Source organism: Ylistrum balloti, unplaced genomic scaffold (assembly GCF_031769215.1).
Source record: "Ylistrum balloti isolate Yb309-2 unplaced genomic scaffold, AGI_CSIRO_Ybal_v1 Utg370556, whole genome shotgun sequence".
In the NCBI taxonomy this organism is placed as follows: Eukaryota; Metazoa; Mollusca; class Bivalvia; order Pectinida; family Pectinidae; genus Ylistrum; species Ylistrum balloti.
The window spans coordinates 249,153-267,402 of NW_026782350.1; the positions used below are offsets into that span (position 1 = coordinate 249,153).

Here is an 18,250-nt window from a genome sequence, read left to right on the forward strand (position 1 = left end):
ACAAATCACGTGATTTCTGTGTATTTGGCCAAAATGGCCGAAGGTGGTGGGAACGAGAAGCAGTTCCTGGGCAAATATGTACAGAAGCAGACGAAGTACGGAACTACAACAAAACTGGCTCCAAAAAGTACGACATACATTAAACACAAGATATCGGAAACGGATACCATGATGGGTATAGCCCTTAAATATGGAATAACGGTGAGTTTATTTGTTGACAATGCTAGATATTACTTCTTTGCTTTCAAAAATCTTAGGTAAAATCTGTGCCTGCGGGCGCAGTCTGTTTCCGGGTGTTTTGATAAGACGATATAAGACTAAGCATGCATCTGTCATAACTTGTCAGTTAAGATGGACCGAACGGTTAAATGTATTTGGATAAAAATGACAGTTAACAATTATTCAGTGCAATGTAACCTTATATATATATATATATTTGACATTAACAGTAGAACTGTACATTTGATGCCAGAGGTGGAATAAATACTTCCCAGTATATTGCATGGGTTAAGTTACACATACTGATTACTGTAAATAGCCTGTAGTCAGATGTTTTCACCGTGTAGTACTTTCTGTTATTACATCTCTACAGGTGTAGTTTTTGTATAAGTTGTTTACATTGATATAAACAAATAAATTGATATATGTAGCTGAGGTTATATAAACTGATAGTGTTTAAGATTATAATCAGATAAGGCATAGTTGTAGTGTTGGGTATGATATGTAAAGTCATAGCTAGATGTATGTTAAATATACAACTAAATAAATATGAATGTATATGTATATTGGCATTTAATGTGGGTTACATATAAGATGTATGGGGAGGTAGGTTAGTGGATATATTGATAGAATTGTGAATTAGATCAACTCCAATGTAACATTGCAGTTAGTATCAATTGAAAGTCAATACTGTGGCTCAAATTGTTTGATGTGGTGTAATGTACAGAAAAAAAAAATAATAATAATAATAAAAAAAAATACATGTAAGAAGTTGATCTTGAAAAGTAGGTAGTGTAACCCGTAATATTTTTTACTGCTGATTTGTTGGAAGTGATGTTTAGAAATAGGACATTTATTTTTTTTTATGAAAAAAAAAATGAAAAAATAAATCTTAAGATACATATATATATATATCAATCATTAAATTGCTTTATCACTGCAGTCTTCTATTTTAAGTCTATGATTCAGAAAAGGAAGTTCGACTATTACAATAATGTTACTTTAAAGAAAAGTTTATTCTTTAATGAAAGTGTTCAAGCTTTATTTCTTAGTTTGATTTTGATTTTAAACATTGAGGTTGTTGATTTTTAGCCAAATTAAAAGTTGAACTAAATTATTATTAATTCACGTTTTTTAAATACTGCATAACGTGTGGCACATGCTTATACTTGACTTTACCAACATCTGATTGAACTGTTAGACTTTCCCATTTTGAAAGCCTGCTATACATATATCATAGCTGGGACTCAACAAAATGTTAGAAATGATATATAGGCAGGAGTCATTGAGAAAACATAATAACTCTGACTAATTTATAAAATGATCTTATAGTAACATGACTAATAATGATAGGCTAATAATAGCAATTTATAAAATAAATAATCTAATAAAATAAATGATCTTTTTGACATTATTTTGTTGATTCTGTATTTGAGATATAGGAGCTCTGAAAAATAATATTTCTTGATTTTTAACCTGATAAGGCAACTGAAAAAAAATGTACATGCATTGTAGACCTACATGCATGTTTATTTAGGTCACCAATGTCAATCTGTGTTGTGAATAGCTGTACGAAGCACAGCTGACATTGTCATACATCTTAGAGAGGCAGATATGTACAGGAGATAACATGGAGGGAAAGTTATTTTACCTTGAATGTTTTAACCTAAAAGCAATCAACCCATAGATAATCAAGCTCTGTATATCATGTATTTATGATTCAGTCACCATTATCAAAATCAGGAATCTAATCATCCAAATCTAGATCTACATTCGAGTCACCACTAATTCAGATATATATTCCAGTAACCACTAATCCAGATCTGTATTTCAGTCACCACTAATCCAGATCTGTAATCCAGTCACCACTAATCTAGATCTACATTCCAGTCACCACTAATCCAGATTGATAATCCAGTCACCACTAATCCAGTCACCACTAATCTAGATCTAGATTCCAGTCACCACTAATTCAGATATATATTCCAGTCACCACCAATCCAGATCTGTAATTCAGTCACCACTAATTCAGATATATATTCCAGTCACCACTAATCCAGATCTGTAATCCTGTCACCACTAATCCAGATCTGTAATCCAGTTTTCATTTTCACTGTTGATATTGAAATGTTAGGGACCAGATAGATCAGATTGAAACCATGGTACCTGACATCCACTGATTGCAGTAGTTAGCAGTGGCTTATAACTTTATCAATTTTCTCATTCTAAATATATTTCACTTAGCTTCTGATTTGAATATTTGACAGGTGGAACAGCTGAAGCGTGAGAACAAACTGTGGACTAATGACAGCTTGTTTCTGAGAGAACATTTATTGGTACCTGTTGCTAGGGAGGATATAGCCACACTGCCGGATGACCTGGAAGTGGTTGATGTTGACCCTAGAAGTAGATCAAGGTCAGGAAGTCAAATTTCCAATTCTAGTCGAAAAAGTACAGAGAGTGGAGAACATGGTGATTCTACCAACAATGGTGTTTCTGTCGAACCGAAAACGTCACCACTGGACTTTCTTAATAAATACGACTCTAATATAGCACAACTAAAGTCAAACATGGAAAAAATGGAAAATAATGCAAGGTAAGCTTCTTTATTTAATGGATTGATGTCAGTAATTTTGATAAATATGTTCATTAATTGATTGATGTCCGTAATTTTGATAAATATGTTCATTAATTGATTGGTGTCCGTAATTTTGATAAATATGTCCATTGAGAGGTGTGATAAATGAACATACAAATGTACAAAGAATTTATGCTTGACACTATATGACTTTTCCAGTATAAAATTTGGAAGAATATAATAGTTTTTAACAGGTAATGAAAATAAAGGGCACTTTCTTACAAAATTGAAAGCATTTTGTGACAATTAGTGTGAAATAGTGACCTCTGCAGATTGAAGTTGATGTGTGTTATAAATCAAATCAGGTTTATAATTCCACAAGCCTAAATAATTGTTATTTTCCAGAAATGAAGCAGAATTCAAGAATATTTTCCAAATTTTTCAGACAGTTATATAAAATCTAGAGAGAAAAAACACTGCTATTGGTATACCCTTTTATGAAGAAATTAGATGTGATACATAGCTTGGACTTAATACTGCTTTGAATTCTTGGATGTTTACAGAACTTAAAATATATTTATCTGAGATAAATCTTAATAATAAGCCCATCCCAATGTATAGGAGTTTCAGCGGAATTCAACTTTTCCCATGATCATTTCCCTTCAGCCATACAGTTTATATAGAGGTGATGTTGAAATACTGTTGGCTTATAATAATTATTACTAGATAAATATGGTATTAGATATTGCCTGTGATTGATTACATTAACTCTTCCAATAGGATGATAAATATAGAAATTTGATATTCAGCATCTTCAATGAATTTCTCAAATTCCATGAAATGGAGGGAAAAATATGGCATTTAAGATTAATTTAAATGTTTAATATCTTGTTTTTTGTTTTTATGTTTGTGTCATGATGAAAATTTTTCAGAAATTGAATGTTTCCTGTTTAACATCTTGTTAACTCAAAGTTTTGTATATGTAGTTCTAAATAGCAGTATATATGTTTACTGTACTTGATAGGATATAACATGTACAGATTGTCAGTCTATAGTGATGATATCAGCTGTTGATATTTCCTGCATTGTACACTTGACCTTGTGGTGAACTGACTTTACAACTATGTTGTTGTTGTTGAACTCTTTGGGACCTAGCCAGACATGCAGTGGTTGATGTCTCATTTGATTCATATGAAGTAAGGCCTTGCTAAAGTAACCTAAATATGCTATTGCATTATGTTTAAGGGAGATAACTCTAATTGAATTGTGTAAGGTATAGCATATAGCCTTAACTCTCACACAGCTAAAAGTATAATTTACAAGGTAGGTTATTCCATTATGTAAAACAGATATAAATGAAGATTGATATAAGTTTGATAAACTGTTTTCTATGTAATGAGAAATCATCTTTGCTAGGAATTCCTACACCAACTATGCACATCACATATTGAAAGGACAGAGGAAATGTCTATAAATTCAAAGACTAGTAGGAGAACACCAATATGAGTAATACTCATGGGTTTAAAGTGTAAGGGAGATAACTCTGGCACCAACTTGTACATATGTATGGCAGGCCTGATACAAATGTAGTGTCTTAAATGGAAGTAGTGAATAGTGCTTTTATGTAGACTGCACCTGATACTAAGCTCAGAATTCTCTCCAAATTTTTAGGAAAATATTCCCCAAGTCATTGTTAGATTTAACCAGCTTCCATTCACTATCAATCTCCACTGATTTGTTGGATTATCCCCCTTTATGTTGGAAATCTTCTTATGTTTTATTAATGATAATTTGAATGCATGACATTTAATATAATAACTTTGTCTGCATGCTTACCCATCAGCAGTCATGGACAGGCGCAGGGTCTGGCATAGTAACACATTGGTTTGTAACCTCCTCATGATCACTTTTCATTATTCATTGTTTTAGTTTGCAGGTTATTTATTACCGTAATTATCCTTCAGTAAGCCCATGAATTCAAAGTCAGGAGATGGGCTTATTTCAGGACAGCGGAATAACTTTTGTAACATGTTCAACTGTACAGCTATTAAATATCAATATGGGTGGGCTTATTACTGAACAGTGGAGAATTTTTGTATTATATGTTCGATTGTACAGCTATGAATGTCATAATTGGTGAGCTTATTACAATAAATGGGCTTATTGACGGGTAAATACATGTTATAACTGTAGCTTGTTTTGTTGCTTATTTTTTAATGTTTTGTGGATTTCATGTTTTTTTATTCTTTAATTGAGTTAAATGTTACACAATATCAGTAGGACTTTTGAGTTTTTCATTACTCTTTTAAAACAATGGCTTATTATCTCAGCCTGATACTGCACTGACCAATACTGTGTTGGGAGGTCATCTGCAGATTTGGTGTAAGACTCTAGGCTTTTACATGAAATACCATCATTACTGTTACTACACACACTCTGTAGGGGACACCATGTAATCTGTAGGGGACACCATATAATCTGTAGGGGACACCATATAATCTGTAGGGGACACCATGTAATCTGTAGGGGACACCATATAATCTGTAGGGGACACCATGTAATCTGTAGGGGACACCATGTAATCTGTGGAGGACACCATGTAATCTGTAGGGGACACCATGTAATCTGTAGGGGACACCATGTAATCTGTGGGGGACACCATGTAATCTGTAGGGGACACCATATAATCTGTAGGGGACACCATGTAATCTGTAGGGGACACCATGTAATCTGTAGGGGACACCATGTAATCTGTAGGGGACACCATGTAATCTGTAGGGGACACCATGTAATCTGTAGGGGACACCATGTAATCTGTAGGGGACACCATGTAATCTGTATGTAATAGGGGACACCATGTAATCTGTAGGGGACACCATGTAATCTGTAGGGGACACCATGTAATCTGTAGGGGACACCATGTAATCTGTAGGGGACACCATGTAATCTGTAGGGGACACCATGTAATCTGTAGGGGACACCATGTAATCTGTAGGGGACACCATGTAATCTGTAGGGGACACCATGTAATTTGGAGGGGACACCATGTAATCTGTAGGGGACACCATGTAATCTGTAGGGGACACCATATAATCTGTAGGGGACACCATGTAATCTGTAGGGGACACCATGTAATCTGTAGGGGACACCATGTAATAGGGGACACCATGTAATGGGGTATACTGTAGGGGACACCATGTAATCTGTAGGGGACACCATGTAATCTGTAGGGGACACCATGTAATCTGTAGGGGACACCATGTAATCTGTAGGGGACACCATGTAATTTGTAGGGGACACCATGTAATCTGTAGGGGACACCATGTAATCTGTAGGGGACACCATGTAATCTGTAGGGGACACCATGTAATCTGTAGGGGACACCATGTAATCTGTAGGGGACACCATGTAATTTGTAGGGGACACCATGTAATCTGTAGGGGACACCATGTAATTTGTAGGGGACACCATGTAATCTGTAGGGGACACCATGTAATCTGTAGGGGACACCATGTAATCTGTAGGGGACACCATGTAATACATAGGGAACACCATGTAATCTGTAGGGGACACCATGTAATCTGTAGGGGACACCATGTAATCTGTAGGGGACGCAATGTAATTTGTAGTTGACACCATATAATTTGTAGGGGACACCATATAATCTGTAGGGGACACCATGTAATCTGTAGGGGACACCATGTAATACATAGGGAACACCATGTAATTTGTAGGGGACACCATGTAATCTGTAGGGGACGCCATGTAATTTGTAGGGGACACCATATGATTTGTAGGGGACACCATGTAATTTGGAGGGGACACCATGTAATCTGTAGGGGACACCATGTAATCTGTAGGGGACACCATGTAATCTGTAGGGGACACCATGTAATCTGTAGGGGACACCATGTAATCTGTAGGGGACACCATGTAATCTGTAGGGGACACCATGTAATCTGTAGGGGACAGCATGTAATACATAGGGAACACCATGTAATCTGTAGGGGACAGCATGTAATTTGTAGGGGACACCATGTAATCTGTAGGGGACGCCATGTAATCTGTAGGGGACACCATGTAATCTGTAGGGGACACCATGTAATTTGTAGGGGACACCATGTAATCTGTAGGGGACACCATGTAATCTGTAGGGGACACCATGTAATACATAGGGAACACCATGTAATTTGTAGGGGACACCATGTAATCTGTAGGGGAAGCAATGTAATTTATAGGTGACACCATATGATTTGTAGGGGACACCATGTAATCTGTAGGGGACACCATGTAATTTGTAGGGGACACCATGTAATTTGGAGGGGACACCATGTAATCTGTAGGGGACACCATGTAATCTCTAGGGGACTCCATGTAATCTGTAGGGGACACCATGTAATCTGTAGGGGACACCATGTAATCTGTAGGGGACACCATGTAATCTGTAGGGGACACCATGTAATTTGGAGGGGACACCATGTAATCTGTAGGGGACGCAATGTAATTTGTAGTTGACACCATATAATTTGTAGGGGACACCATATAATCTGTAGGGGACACCATGTAATTTGGAGGGGACACCATGTAATTTGTAGGGGACACCATGTCAATAGTTCTTATAGATACTTATAAACTGTAGGGGACACCATGTAATCTTGGCTTTTAGGGGACACCATGTATTTTCTAGGGACACCATGTAATACTGGTAACTAAAATTACAAACACAGAAAATGTAATTCTGTAGTGACCATGTTAATCTTCAAAGTTTTGAGTCACACCATGTAATTGCACTGGTGTGAGTATTAAAATTCTGAAATTCATATGTTTTAAGTAGAAGTACTGATATTTGGACAATTGCATATATTATGTATATAACTCAGTTTGCTAACCAATGATTGTTTTTGATTTTCATTTAAAAGACATTAATGTGAATATCATAATTGATGATTTGAAATCTATATTTATAAAATTTATGAAAATTTTTAATGTTCTTTCAATGTTTAGTAAAGAATCGGTTATTATTGAAATGTGAAATGAGTTTCTCAGACTTTTTGCTTCTGTTCAATCAGATTACCAACGCTTCACTGCCTGCTCAAGAACTTCCTTTGGTTTTCAAGGATAACCTTGAAGGGACCAAAGAGGCTCTGAAAAATATTGACCCCACCATGTTCTGTTTTAGTCTAAACATTGCTCAAAATGACAAACTGCCATTATCTCTTTGATTAACCAAATTCATTTTGTATTAAAAACTGTTTGACTTTTTTAATCCAAAAACATAAATTGCATGTTGCACGACATTTACTTTTGTAACAGAGCACATTATTTAAATGATTAATTTCACTAGGGAACCTAGAACCCCTTGGTTACTAGCGTTGGTTACCAGGGTTGCATATGCTCCTTCAAGGTTACCAGGGTTACTTAATCTTACTCCAGGTTACATGGTAATTATTCTCTCTCCAGGCTGTTAGGGTTACATACTCTCCCTCCAAGTCACCAGGGTTACATACTCTCCCTCCAAGTCACCAGGGTTACATACTCTCCCTCCAAGTCACCAGGGTTACATACTCTCCCTCCAAGTCAGGGTTACATACTCTCCCTCCAAGTCACCAGGGTTACATACTCTCCCTCCAGATCACAAGGGTTACATACTCTCCCTCCAGGTCACCAGGGTTACATACTCTCCCTTCAGGTCACCGGGGTTACATACTCTCCCTCCAAGTCACCAGGGTTACATACTCTCCCTCCAAGTCACCAGGGTTAATACTCTCCCCCTCCAGGTCACCAGGGTTACATACTCTCCCTCCAAGTCACCAGGGTTACATACTCTCCCTCCAAGTCACCAGGGTTACATACTCTCCCTCCAGATCACAAGGGTTACATACTCTCCCTCCAAGTCACCAGGGTTACATACTCTCCCTCCAAGTCACCAGGGTTACATACTCTCCCTCTAGGTCACCAGGGTTAATACTCTCCCTCCAGGTCACCAGGGTTATGTAATCAGGTCACCAGGGTTATGTAATCTCCCTCCAGGTTACCAGGGTTACATACCTTCCTTCCAGGTTACCAGGGTTACATACTCTCCCTCCAGGTCACCAGAGTTAATACTCTCCCTCCAGGTTACCAGGGTAAATACTCTCCCTCCAGGTCAAAAGGGTTACATTTTCTCCCTCCAGATCACCAGGGTTATGTAATCTCCCTCCAGGTCACCAGGGTTATGTAATCTCCCTCCAGGTTGCCAGGGTTACATACCTTCCTTCCAGGTTACCAGGGTTACATACTCTCCCTCCATGTCACCAGGATTAATACTCTCCCTCCAGGTTACCAGGGTTACATACTCTCCCTCCAAGTCACCAGGGTAAATACTCTCCCTCCAGGTCACTAGGGTTACATTTTCTCCCTCCAGGTCACCAGGGTTATGTAATCTCCCTCCAGGTCACCAGGGTTATGTAATCTCCCTCCAGGTTACCAGGGTTACATACCTTCCTTCCAGGTTACCAGGGTTACACACTCTTCCTCCAAGTCACCAGGGTTACATACTCTCCCTCCAAGTCACCAGGGTTACATACTCTCCCTCCAAGTCACCAGGGTTAATACTCTCCCCCTCCAAGTCACCAAGGTTACATACTCTCCCTCCAGGTCACCAGGGTTACATACTCTCCCTCCAAGTCACCAGGGTAAATACTCTCCCTCCAGGATACCAGGGTTACATACCCTCCCTCCAGGTTACCAGGGTTACATACACTCCCTCCAGGTTACCAGGGTTACATACTCCCCCTCCAGGTTACCAGGGTTACATACTCTCCCTCCAAGTCACCAGGGTAAATACTCTCCCTCCAGGTCACTAGGGTTACATTTTCTCCCTCCAGGTCACCAGGGTTATGTAAAGTCACCAGGGTAAATACTCTCCCTCCAGGTTACCAGGGTTACATACTCTCCCTCCAAGTCACCAGGGTTACATACTCTCCCTCCAAGTCACCAGGGTTAATACTCTCCCTCTCCAAGTAACCAAGGTTACATACTCTCCCTCCAGGTCACCAGGGTTACATACTCTCCCTCCAAGTCACCAGGGTAAATACTCTCCCTCCAGGTTACCAGGGTTACATACTCTCCCTCCAAGTCACCAGGGTTACATACTCTCCCTCCAAATCACCAGGGTTATGTACCCTCCCTCCAGGTTACCAGGGTTACATACACTCCCTCCAGGTTACCAGGGTTACATACTCCCCCTCCAGGTTATCAGGGTTATTTACCCTCTCTCTGGGAAAGAATACTCATCCTTGAATTACCATTGTAATACCATTGTATCAAAGACTCTATCAGTGTCTTCACTAGAGAACAAACCTGGGACCTCTGGCTTCCTTCAACCAATATATAGCAGGGTTACTCATGATAGTTTACACTGACTTGAAGTAAATAATAATGCAATCATACATTATATTTTTTATCTTTTTTCTCTTACTGTGATCTAAGTATACATGTAAGTTTGAAATTTTATTTAAACATGAAAAATAATGAGATATTATATGGATTTAATGGTGGAATGTTGTGTTGTTCACAGTAAAATGTGATACACAGAGATTTAAATTCAGACCAGATTTAAACTATGAGGTATATAATATGAAATCAGGAAGTATGACCAGTAAACTTAGGGTAAATCTGCTCCACCTGTTCCGTGTATTATCTGTGGTCACCATTGCAATTAAATTTCATCTTTTAAATTTTCAGTGAAAAATCAAGTTCAGAACTAAGATAAGGAGGGTTGGTATGAAGGGATAACTAACACAACAAAGTATTTGATTAAACATTAATTTAGTATTAAGTTGTTATGCACTGCTTCTGTCTGAAAGCTGTTATTTTCAAGGCTTCTATTTTTTTTTACTTTATTCAAAGTTGGAATAAAGTTGCAAAAAATTGAACGGTTGAAAATGAGATTAACAAAAAAAAAAAAACTAGCTAATGTCATATCTCTGTAAAATGAATTGGTGAGGGTGATAGTGAGATTTTGTCAAAGGTAAAGTATAAGCTGGCTTTCAATTCCCTTCCTGCTTATTAGCTTTAGTTTTACCTTGGTATAGTGTTAAACAGTTATAGACATGTTTAACTGATAAAAGCACATCATATAAACATTGTATTGACATTGCCATATCTAGTTGTGTATTACAGGCTCATGAACTGCCAACAGCCTAGGAATGTTACAAGTACAGGGTAGTGGTGAAATGAAAGGATGGAGGTTGCCTCCCTCTTAAACTAGATGAATATTGAAAATGATATACATGTATATAAGTATTGAACTGCTTTTAGTTGGCATTCATAGATAAATGAAGCATGCACTTAACATTCCTCACTGAATTGACCTTTTATCCTGTTTGCATTCATATGCACATGAATGCAATTTGAAAAAAAATGTTGAATGTGGTACACATTATATTGTACATGTGTATGGGAGCTGTTCTCTGGATTGTTCTTCATTTTGTTCACGTTTAACTAAGTTAAAGTAATTTTTCCATAATCAATCAGATCTAAACCAATAAGAATTTTTTTAATAAAAAAACACCTGCCGGCAAGACAATAGAGACAATATCCAGAGCCATTTTGGTGATATACTAATGTAGTGTAGACAGTATAATAAGTAATTTATGTGGTAAGGCAAGGTTTTAAGCTATATCATGAACATGTCATAAGTATATATGAACTTACAGCAATAACCAAGGTTTAGACTTCCAAAATTACACTGAACTTGGCAAGTTTAAATATGGTGAAACATAGGTTATCTCCCCTACTACATGTATTTTAAACTCTGATAACCATAGATACAGTAGAATAATGAAGTTTCACCTAAAAGACAGATTTAAAGTTAGCATTGTTGAAGTTAACTATATTTAGAAATTTATGTAAAAGGTATAAAAACACTATATACATACTACAGTTTGTATATAGTGAGACGATAATGTGGTATTGAAAATTTTTATTTTGTGACCTTCAAAAAGTTTGACCTTTCACCTCTCACATTGAAGATCTGGGACCAGTTATTTTTACTACTGGTTGACCTTTCACCTCTGACATTGAAGATCTGTTATTGTTTTCAACACTGGTTGGCCGCATTGATTGTCTACTGAAGAACTGCATGTCTTTTGTAACAGAGCATGTTTTTGTTTTTGTGATCTAACATACTTCTTGGTGGTCTTATGATTCACTACATATTTCACACTCCAACAGAATTTTTTGTTTGTTTTGTTTTACATTTCTTTCGAGGATTTTATTCTGGCTGAATAAAGATCAGTGTACCAGTAAATGCATAAATAAGATAAAAACTGATTCAAAATCTGAGATAGAAGAAAAAAATATACATGAATAAACGTATACAAAAGTATTTGCTTAAATAATATGAATTGCAGGATTTCATGTCTTCATCAGGTGAAAATTTCCTCTTTTTGTTTTCTAAGTAAAGATTTCAATTTAATAATTTGTCTTGTTTATCATTTACAAAAAATCTTTATATATTTACAGACTATTAAACAAAGGAGAGTCGGACAACCCGCTGACTTTTCTTCCACGGAAAACTAAAAATGGTGCTAGACGACATTCGGGTTCAGCAGTAACAGTTCGACAACTTGACGCAGGAAAACATAACTCTGAAGTTGAAAAACGGAAAACGAACAGTATGGATTGTGAATCTTCTCCAGTACTTCTGATAAAGTCACGAAACAAAACTCGACAAGTTCAAACATCGCTTGAAAAACAGGAACAAGTTAATGACGAATTGTTCGAATTATGATGTTATTGTTTTTTGTTGTTTTTTTTTTTTTTTACCATATCCTCAATTTACCTTGGGATTGAAATATTCACTAAGTATTATTTTTTCTGTGTTTCCCTTAGTAACCAATCTCAAATTTATGGCCCCGTTCTCCACACTGGTAAATGATAGAATTTTCTTTCTTGTTGTTTTGCAAGATGGCACTGGTGTAGTCCCAGGTTGTTATGCCTCTTGTAGTGTTATTTTGCCAGTCAACACTATCAGTGGTGTCTGTAGTGATGCTCACGCACAAAAAATTTGGATGCTGATAACCAAGGGCAAGTAACTCTTGCTAAACTGTATTTAGGAACTGGGGTATTGATGATTGTAATTGAAATGTAATGTTGGTTTATCATTTATCTTCTTTTCAACATGCTGGCACTTAATATTGAAGCTTCGTAAGTTGAAATTATTTATAATAAGTTTTTTCTGATTTAGAACATTTTTTCTGTGATATAATTTACTGTTGTAATGTAAAATATTGCTGATGTAGTTTTTACTTCCTTCAGTCAAGTCCTGAAGGAACAGAGTATTTCTATATGTTTTCTATTAGAGACTTATCGATATGATTCTAGCCTGTTATATAGAGTCGTGTTCATACCAAAATGTTTTCATATATGTTAAGTTAATCAGCCCATATCCTATAATAATTTCTAAAAATAACAATAATTAATATGCATAATGAGCTGAAAATTAACCTGATTGATTTGATAATCATGTTTTTATGACTGATTTATAATTAAAATTATAATTATTGTTCGGAACTTGCCATGTAAATAAACTATTTTTTTCTGTTTTTCGTTAAGTCATCTGATGACATTAATTGAGACAATGACTGTACAGATACAAGTTCCTTGAATGAACTTCAAGTGTCAGTTGTCTGGGTAACTAGTGTTTGGATTTAATCAGAGGTAAATATTTAAGAAAGTATGTCCATGTTAAATGAAATGTTTGTCATTTCATTGCATTAGATTTGTTCATACAGACAATATAGTTTTCGATGTCAAATTTGCTTTGAAAGCCCTTATGTTAATTTAATCACGGATTGAAGGGAGGTAACTCAATTTTGAGACTACTAAGAAATGTCAGTTTGAATTACAAGGAACTTTTTACAAGAGACAAAATAATGCAATGACATAAAAAATAAACAGTTTACTCTTTATGTCATTGTAGGAAGTCTTTTTGTATTGTTGATATAAAACGAAAAAGGTTTTTGGTGATTTGTAAACAAAACTTTTTTTCATTTTTTATCATAATTTGTACATCTCCACTTTAGGATCTGATTTAGAGATTATCATAAAATATTGCATTCATAAGACTATGAATGCATTTACTTTCTCCTATTTAATGAACAAAATATTTTCTTAAGGTAAATTTAGTAAAGATAAGTGACCTACTGACTCAATCCATGCTACCCCCAAAAGAGTTGACTGAGGAAACTCAAAAAGGGAAGAATGGCATGCCCAAATATGGGCGGGGAGGTGCAATAGCCAAAGAAATCGGTTAATTTGATGATTTTCCAATATCGGCTAATTTTTTAAAAATGCGGATGTAAAGTTTCAATAATTTTATACAAATGAATGAATGAAAGCATGCAACTTCACCAAACTTTACAGACTCTAATCAACCATTTTTGACTCTTATTATTGATTAAAGCATACACAGATAGCTGTACACTTACACTATGGGAATGGTTCTATGATATTTCTGATCTGTAGGAATAATACATTGATTTACATTAGTAATGGTTATGGCCTAGTTCGATAATTTAATGAAAGTGTTAATTTATGATAGCAATTCTTATCATACTTACTGCAAAATGTTTTTTTTTCATGGTTCATATTTTTGCAGTTTTACAAAAAGCATGAAGATGTGCTTTTCACATCCATTCGGTAGAAGACAATGGCTTGGTGTGTTAATGTCATTTTCAAAGTGTCAATTTTTCACGATTTTGTTTTATCATCGGATAAGAAAAGTGTAGACCCTACAAAAATAACAACCTCTAGAGAATGTTTGATTTCTCAACTCCAAATTTTGGGGGCGATTTTAATTTGTTAAATCATATTTTTACAGAAAGATGATCAGTTGTGAGGCTGGAATAAAATCAAGAAAATCTGATATTAAAACCTTCATCAATGAAGGTTTCTAAAAAAAATACTTGTTTTAGACTTTTTGCAAAAAATTTAAACCGTTTAAAAAAAAACAAAATCCTGTACTGTATTTATTGCACTAGAAAGAAGTATTCAAATTTACATAAATCACTTGTGCTAGCCATGATGAAGATACACAAACCAGTCACAGATCTAACCAGAGGAACCTTAAGGTCAGGCATGTGACCCTCACACATGTCCGATCAAGAAATCAAACCGAGGTCACCATAGTAATGTATATGTATACAATTTCTACTACACCACCCATTCAATCATTTAACAAGGACACATCGTTATAAAGACTACAGTACTGGTCCCTTGTCAAGTATCAGGTGTGTGTACCCTAGTGAGGTAGTTTTAGTCAATCTAGAAACATTTCATTCTAATAAGATTTTATGTAGATCAAATCTATGTAGTTGGTCAACTAGAATTTTTTGAGATGATTTTTGATTGGTCAATTAGAATTTAAAAACCTTTAACAGATAGATTTGTTAGTAATTTAGACTTGTAAGAAATGTGTTTGTTTCATTGGCCAGTTATAGTTAATAATGCTGAAAAATCTTTGAGTTGTATATGTAACCAGTGTTTTCATTGGTCACTGTGAATCATTATGTAAACATGTTGCTAAATATATATAAAGCATTGATGATTACAGGTGCACCAACTCATGAGTGAAAAGTTTTATTTATGTAACACTTCATCTCATTGGTCATTTAGAAAAATGAAAATTATCCTGATGTGACACAGTGTCTCATTGGTCATTTAGAAAAATGAAAATTATCCTGATGTGACACAGTGTCTCATTGGTCATTTAGAAAAGATTGAAAAATATTCTTCTTATGTAACACTTCATTTCATTGGTCATTTAGAAAAAAAAGTTATTCTTTAAAGTTGTATGTAACATTTCAATGGTCATTATTTAATAGAAATTATCCTGATGTTACACTTTGTTTCATTGGTTATCTACCAACCAATAAAAATTGTCCTAAGTTGTACAAGTGTAATGGTTGATTTTATTGGATGTTTAGAATATTTGCCCGTTGTTAGAAAGGCCATACATACTTCTGACAGGGAGGTATTTGTTAACTGTTACAACACATTGATTGTCAATGGAGAATCCAGGCAGCCCTCAAAAACAAGATATTAATGTGATTTTCAATCTATGCACTGTCCCCACAGAAAATGTTAAATCAGAGGTCAGATCACAAAAAGTTCAAAGCTTTAGTGAAATAGACATATCTCTTCCAAATCAAGAGTCAAAATAGATTTTTGGGAGTTAAAAACATAATTTCAAAGGTGAGCATCATAGCTGTGGAAGGTTTTTTGTAACCTATGGTGAGAAAATCTGTGTGAAGTGATTAATTTATCAACCCTGAATAGGGGCATATAACGTAGAACCACTGTCAGAGTGAGGGGGGGGCTTAATACAGGACAATTATTTTTACTGAAATTGTAATATTAAAGATTGGCTTATGGGTATGTCACTGAATATAGGCTTGTAAAAGTAATGAGTGTACTTGGCTAAATGCAGATCAGAACCCTGACCAGTGAAATGTTCAGAGAGTTGCCTCCCTTTAAAAATAAGATTCAAAAGTTTGAAATTAATTTCTGTCAACATTTTGATTCCTGACCAGTGAAATGTTGAGAGTTATCTCCCTTAAAATAATATTTTATTATTTATTTGTGCTTGTGCTCCAATTTCTGAGAAGTAAAATGATCAGTGAGTTATCTTATTTGAAATAGTGATGCGTTGTTTCAATGCATAATAAAAGTGTCGTTATTTGTCGAGTTTATTTCAACATGCATCAGTATTCAGATTTAACAATATTTTAATTAAATATTCAACATAATTATGCATACATATCTTACCTATGGGATGGGACAACAAGTATAGAGCTTATATTAATTCCTTCCTTAATATTTATCATGTGACTATATATGTGGACCATTTCTTGGGGTTAAGGAGAAGGGGGCGCTTATTGCGTGACAATGATATTACAATTGTTGGTATTTTGTGAAACAGAAAATAGAAATGAAAAAATTCATTTTCAATTTATTTCAAATATCTTTACTCCGGGAATTTTGAAGTAAAAGAATTTCTTGATGTTATAATTATCATTAATCATGTTATGAAATAGTATATACTGAATCAGATATGGTTTTTATTCCCTTCAACAGAGTTATCTCCCTTACCTTATGAATTGTTTATCCACTTATATTTATCATTATACTGAGAAAATGAGGCCGAGGGAAGTAAATCTGGTAATCATTATACTGAGAAAATGAGGCCAAGGGAAGTAACTCTGGTTATCATTATACTGAGAAAATGAGGCCAAGGGAAGTAACTCTGGTAATCATTATACTGAGATAGTGAGGCCAAGGGAAGTAACTCTGGTAATCATTATACTGAGAAAATGAGGCCAAGGGAAGTAAATCTGGTAATCATTATACTGAGAAAATGAGGCCAAGGGAAGTAAATCTGGTTATCATTATACTGAGAAAATGAGGCCAAGGGAAGTAAATCTGGTAATCATTATACTGAGAAAATGAGGCCAAGGGAAGTAACTCTGGTAATCATTATACTGAGAAAATGAGGCCAAGGGAAGTAAATCTGGTAATCATTATACTGAGAAAATGAGGCCAAGGGAAGTAAATCTGGTTATCATTATACTGAGAAAATGAGGCCAAGGGAAGTAAATCTGGTAGTCATTATATTGAGAAAATGAGGCCAAGGGAAGTAAATCTGGTTATCTTTATACTGAGAAGATGAGGCCAAGGGAAGTAACTCTGGTAGATCAGAATGCTTGGAACTCTCCTGGATTCTACATTGATCACTGACGTGTATTTTGTGTTAATCTGTATGAGTGGATGTATGGATTGATGACTAGAAATTAAAAAGTTAAATCTATCTTGCTGATCTTCTTTACCGTGTTGTTGGTTTATTAGAGATGTCTTACTGAAAGATATCAACATGTACCGGGCAGCGGTTCAACTGAGAAAAAACTTGGTGAGTTTAGGGCGCTCTCACGCAAGCAGTTGAAACCGTTGGATCGGTTGAACCTGCAAGAAAAACGCCCAATATAGATCGGGACCAAGACTGGACTGCGGAATATTTGGCACGTGTAGATTGAAGGATCAGGTCGCACCTGTCCGAAACTATTTTGTATATGATGATAACACAAAGAAATAAAACAAACATATTAAAGCAAAACAGGATTAAAATGAAGTCTTTGGAGATGCGGGGGATCGAACCCCGGGCCTTTCACATGCAAAGCGAACGCTCTACCACTGAGCTACATCCCCGTTTTCATTACATAGAATATTACCTGTCAATTTAACATTTTAATAGTTAAAGGCAATATGCAAATTATTCTTAACCAGACCCAATATATATGAATAGATCCATATATAATACGACGAGTGAAGTGTAACAGAATGTGAGTATAGACGAGGAATAACCATTGTAACCAGAATTTGATCAAGTGTAGAACATGATGTTATGATACTATG

General features: G+C 35.6%; 1 protein-coding gene and 1 non-coding gene across 2 annotated transcripts; one reads left to right on the plus strand and one right to left on the minus strand.

Moving 5' to 3' along the window:
• The first annotated feature begins 18 nt into the window (after positions 1–18).
• LOC132556267 (lysM and putative peptidoglycan-binding domain-containing protein 1-like) lies at positions 19–13,186 on the plus strand. Its single transcript, XM_060220650.1, has 3 exons — positions 19–201; positions 2,487–2,815; positions 12,305–13,186. The coding sequence occupies exons 1-3, from the start codon at positions 34–36 to the stop codon at positions 12,570–12,572; spliced, it is 765 nt and encodes a 254-aa protein (XP_060076633.1). The 5' UTR covers positions 19–33; the 3' UTR covers positions 12,573–13,186.
• Positions 13,187–17,971: 4,785 nt separating this feature from the next.
• Positions 17,972–18,043, minus strand: Trnaa-ugc (transfer RNA alanine (anticodon UGC)). Its single transcript has one exon. It is a non-coding gene; the product is annotated as a tRNA-Ala (tRNA).
• Positions 18,044–18,250: the final 207 nt, after the last annotated feature.

Excerpts from the sequence above, each read along its gene's own strand:
- LOC132556267 (XM_060220650.1), top strand. The coding sequence starts at position 34 with ATGGCCGAAGGTGGTGGGAACGAGAAGCAGTTCCTGGGCAAATATGTA. Across the intron at positions 202-2,486 it reads CCCTTAAATATGGAATAACG|GTGGAACAGCTGAAGCGTGA; the intron begins GTGAGTTTATTT and ends AATATTTGACAG. Across the intron at positions 2,816-12,304 it reads AAAATGGAAAATAATGCAAG|ACTATTAAACAAAGGAGAGT; the intron begins GTAAGCTTCTTT and ends ATATATTTACAG.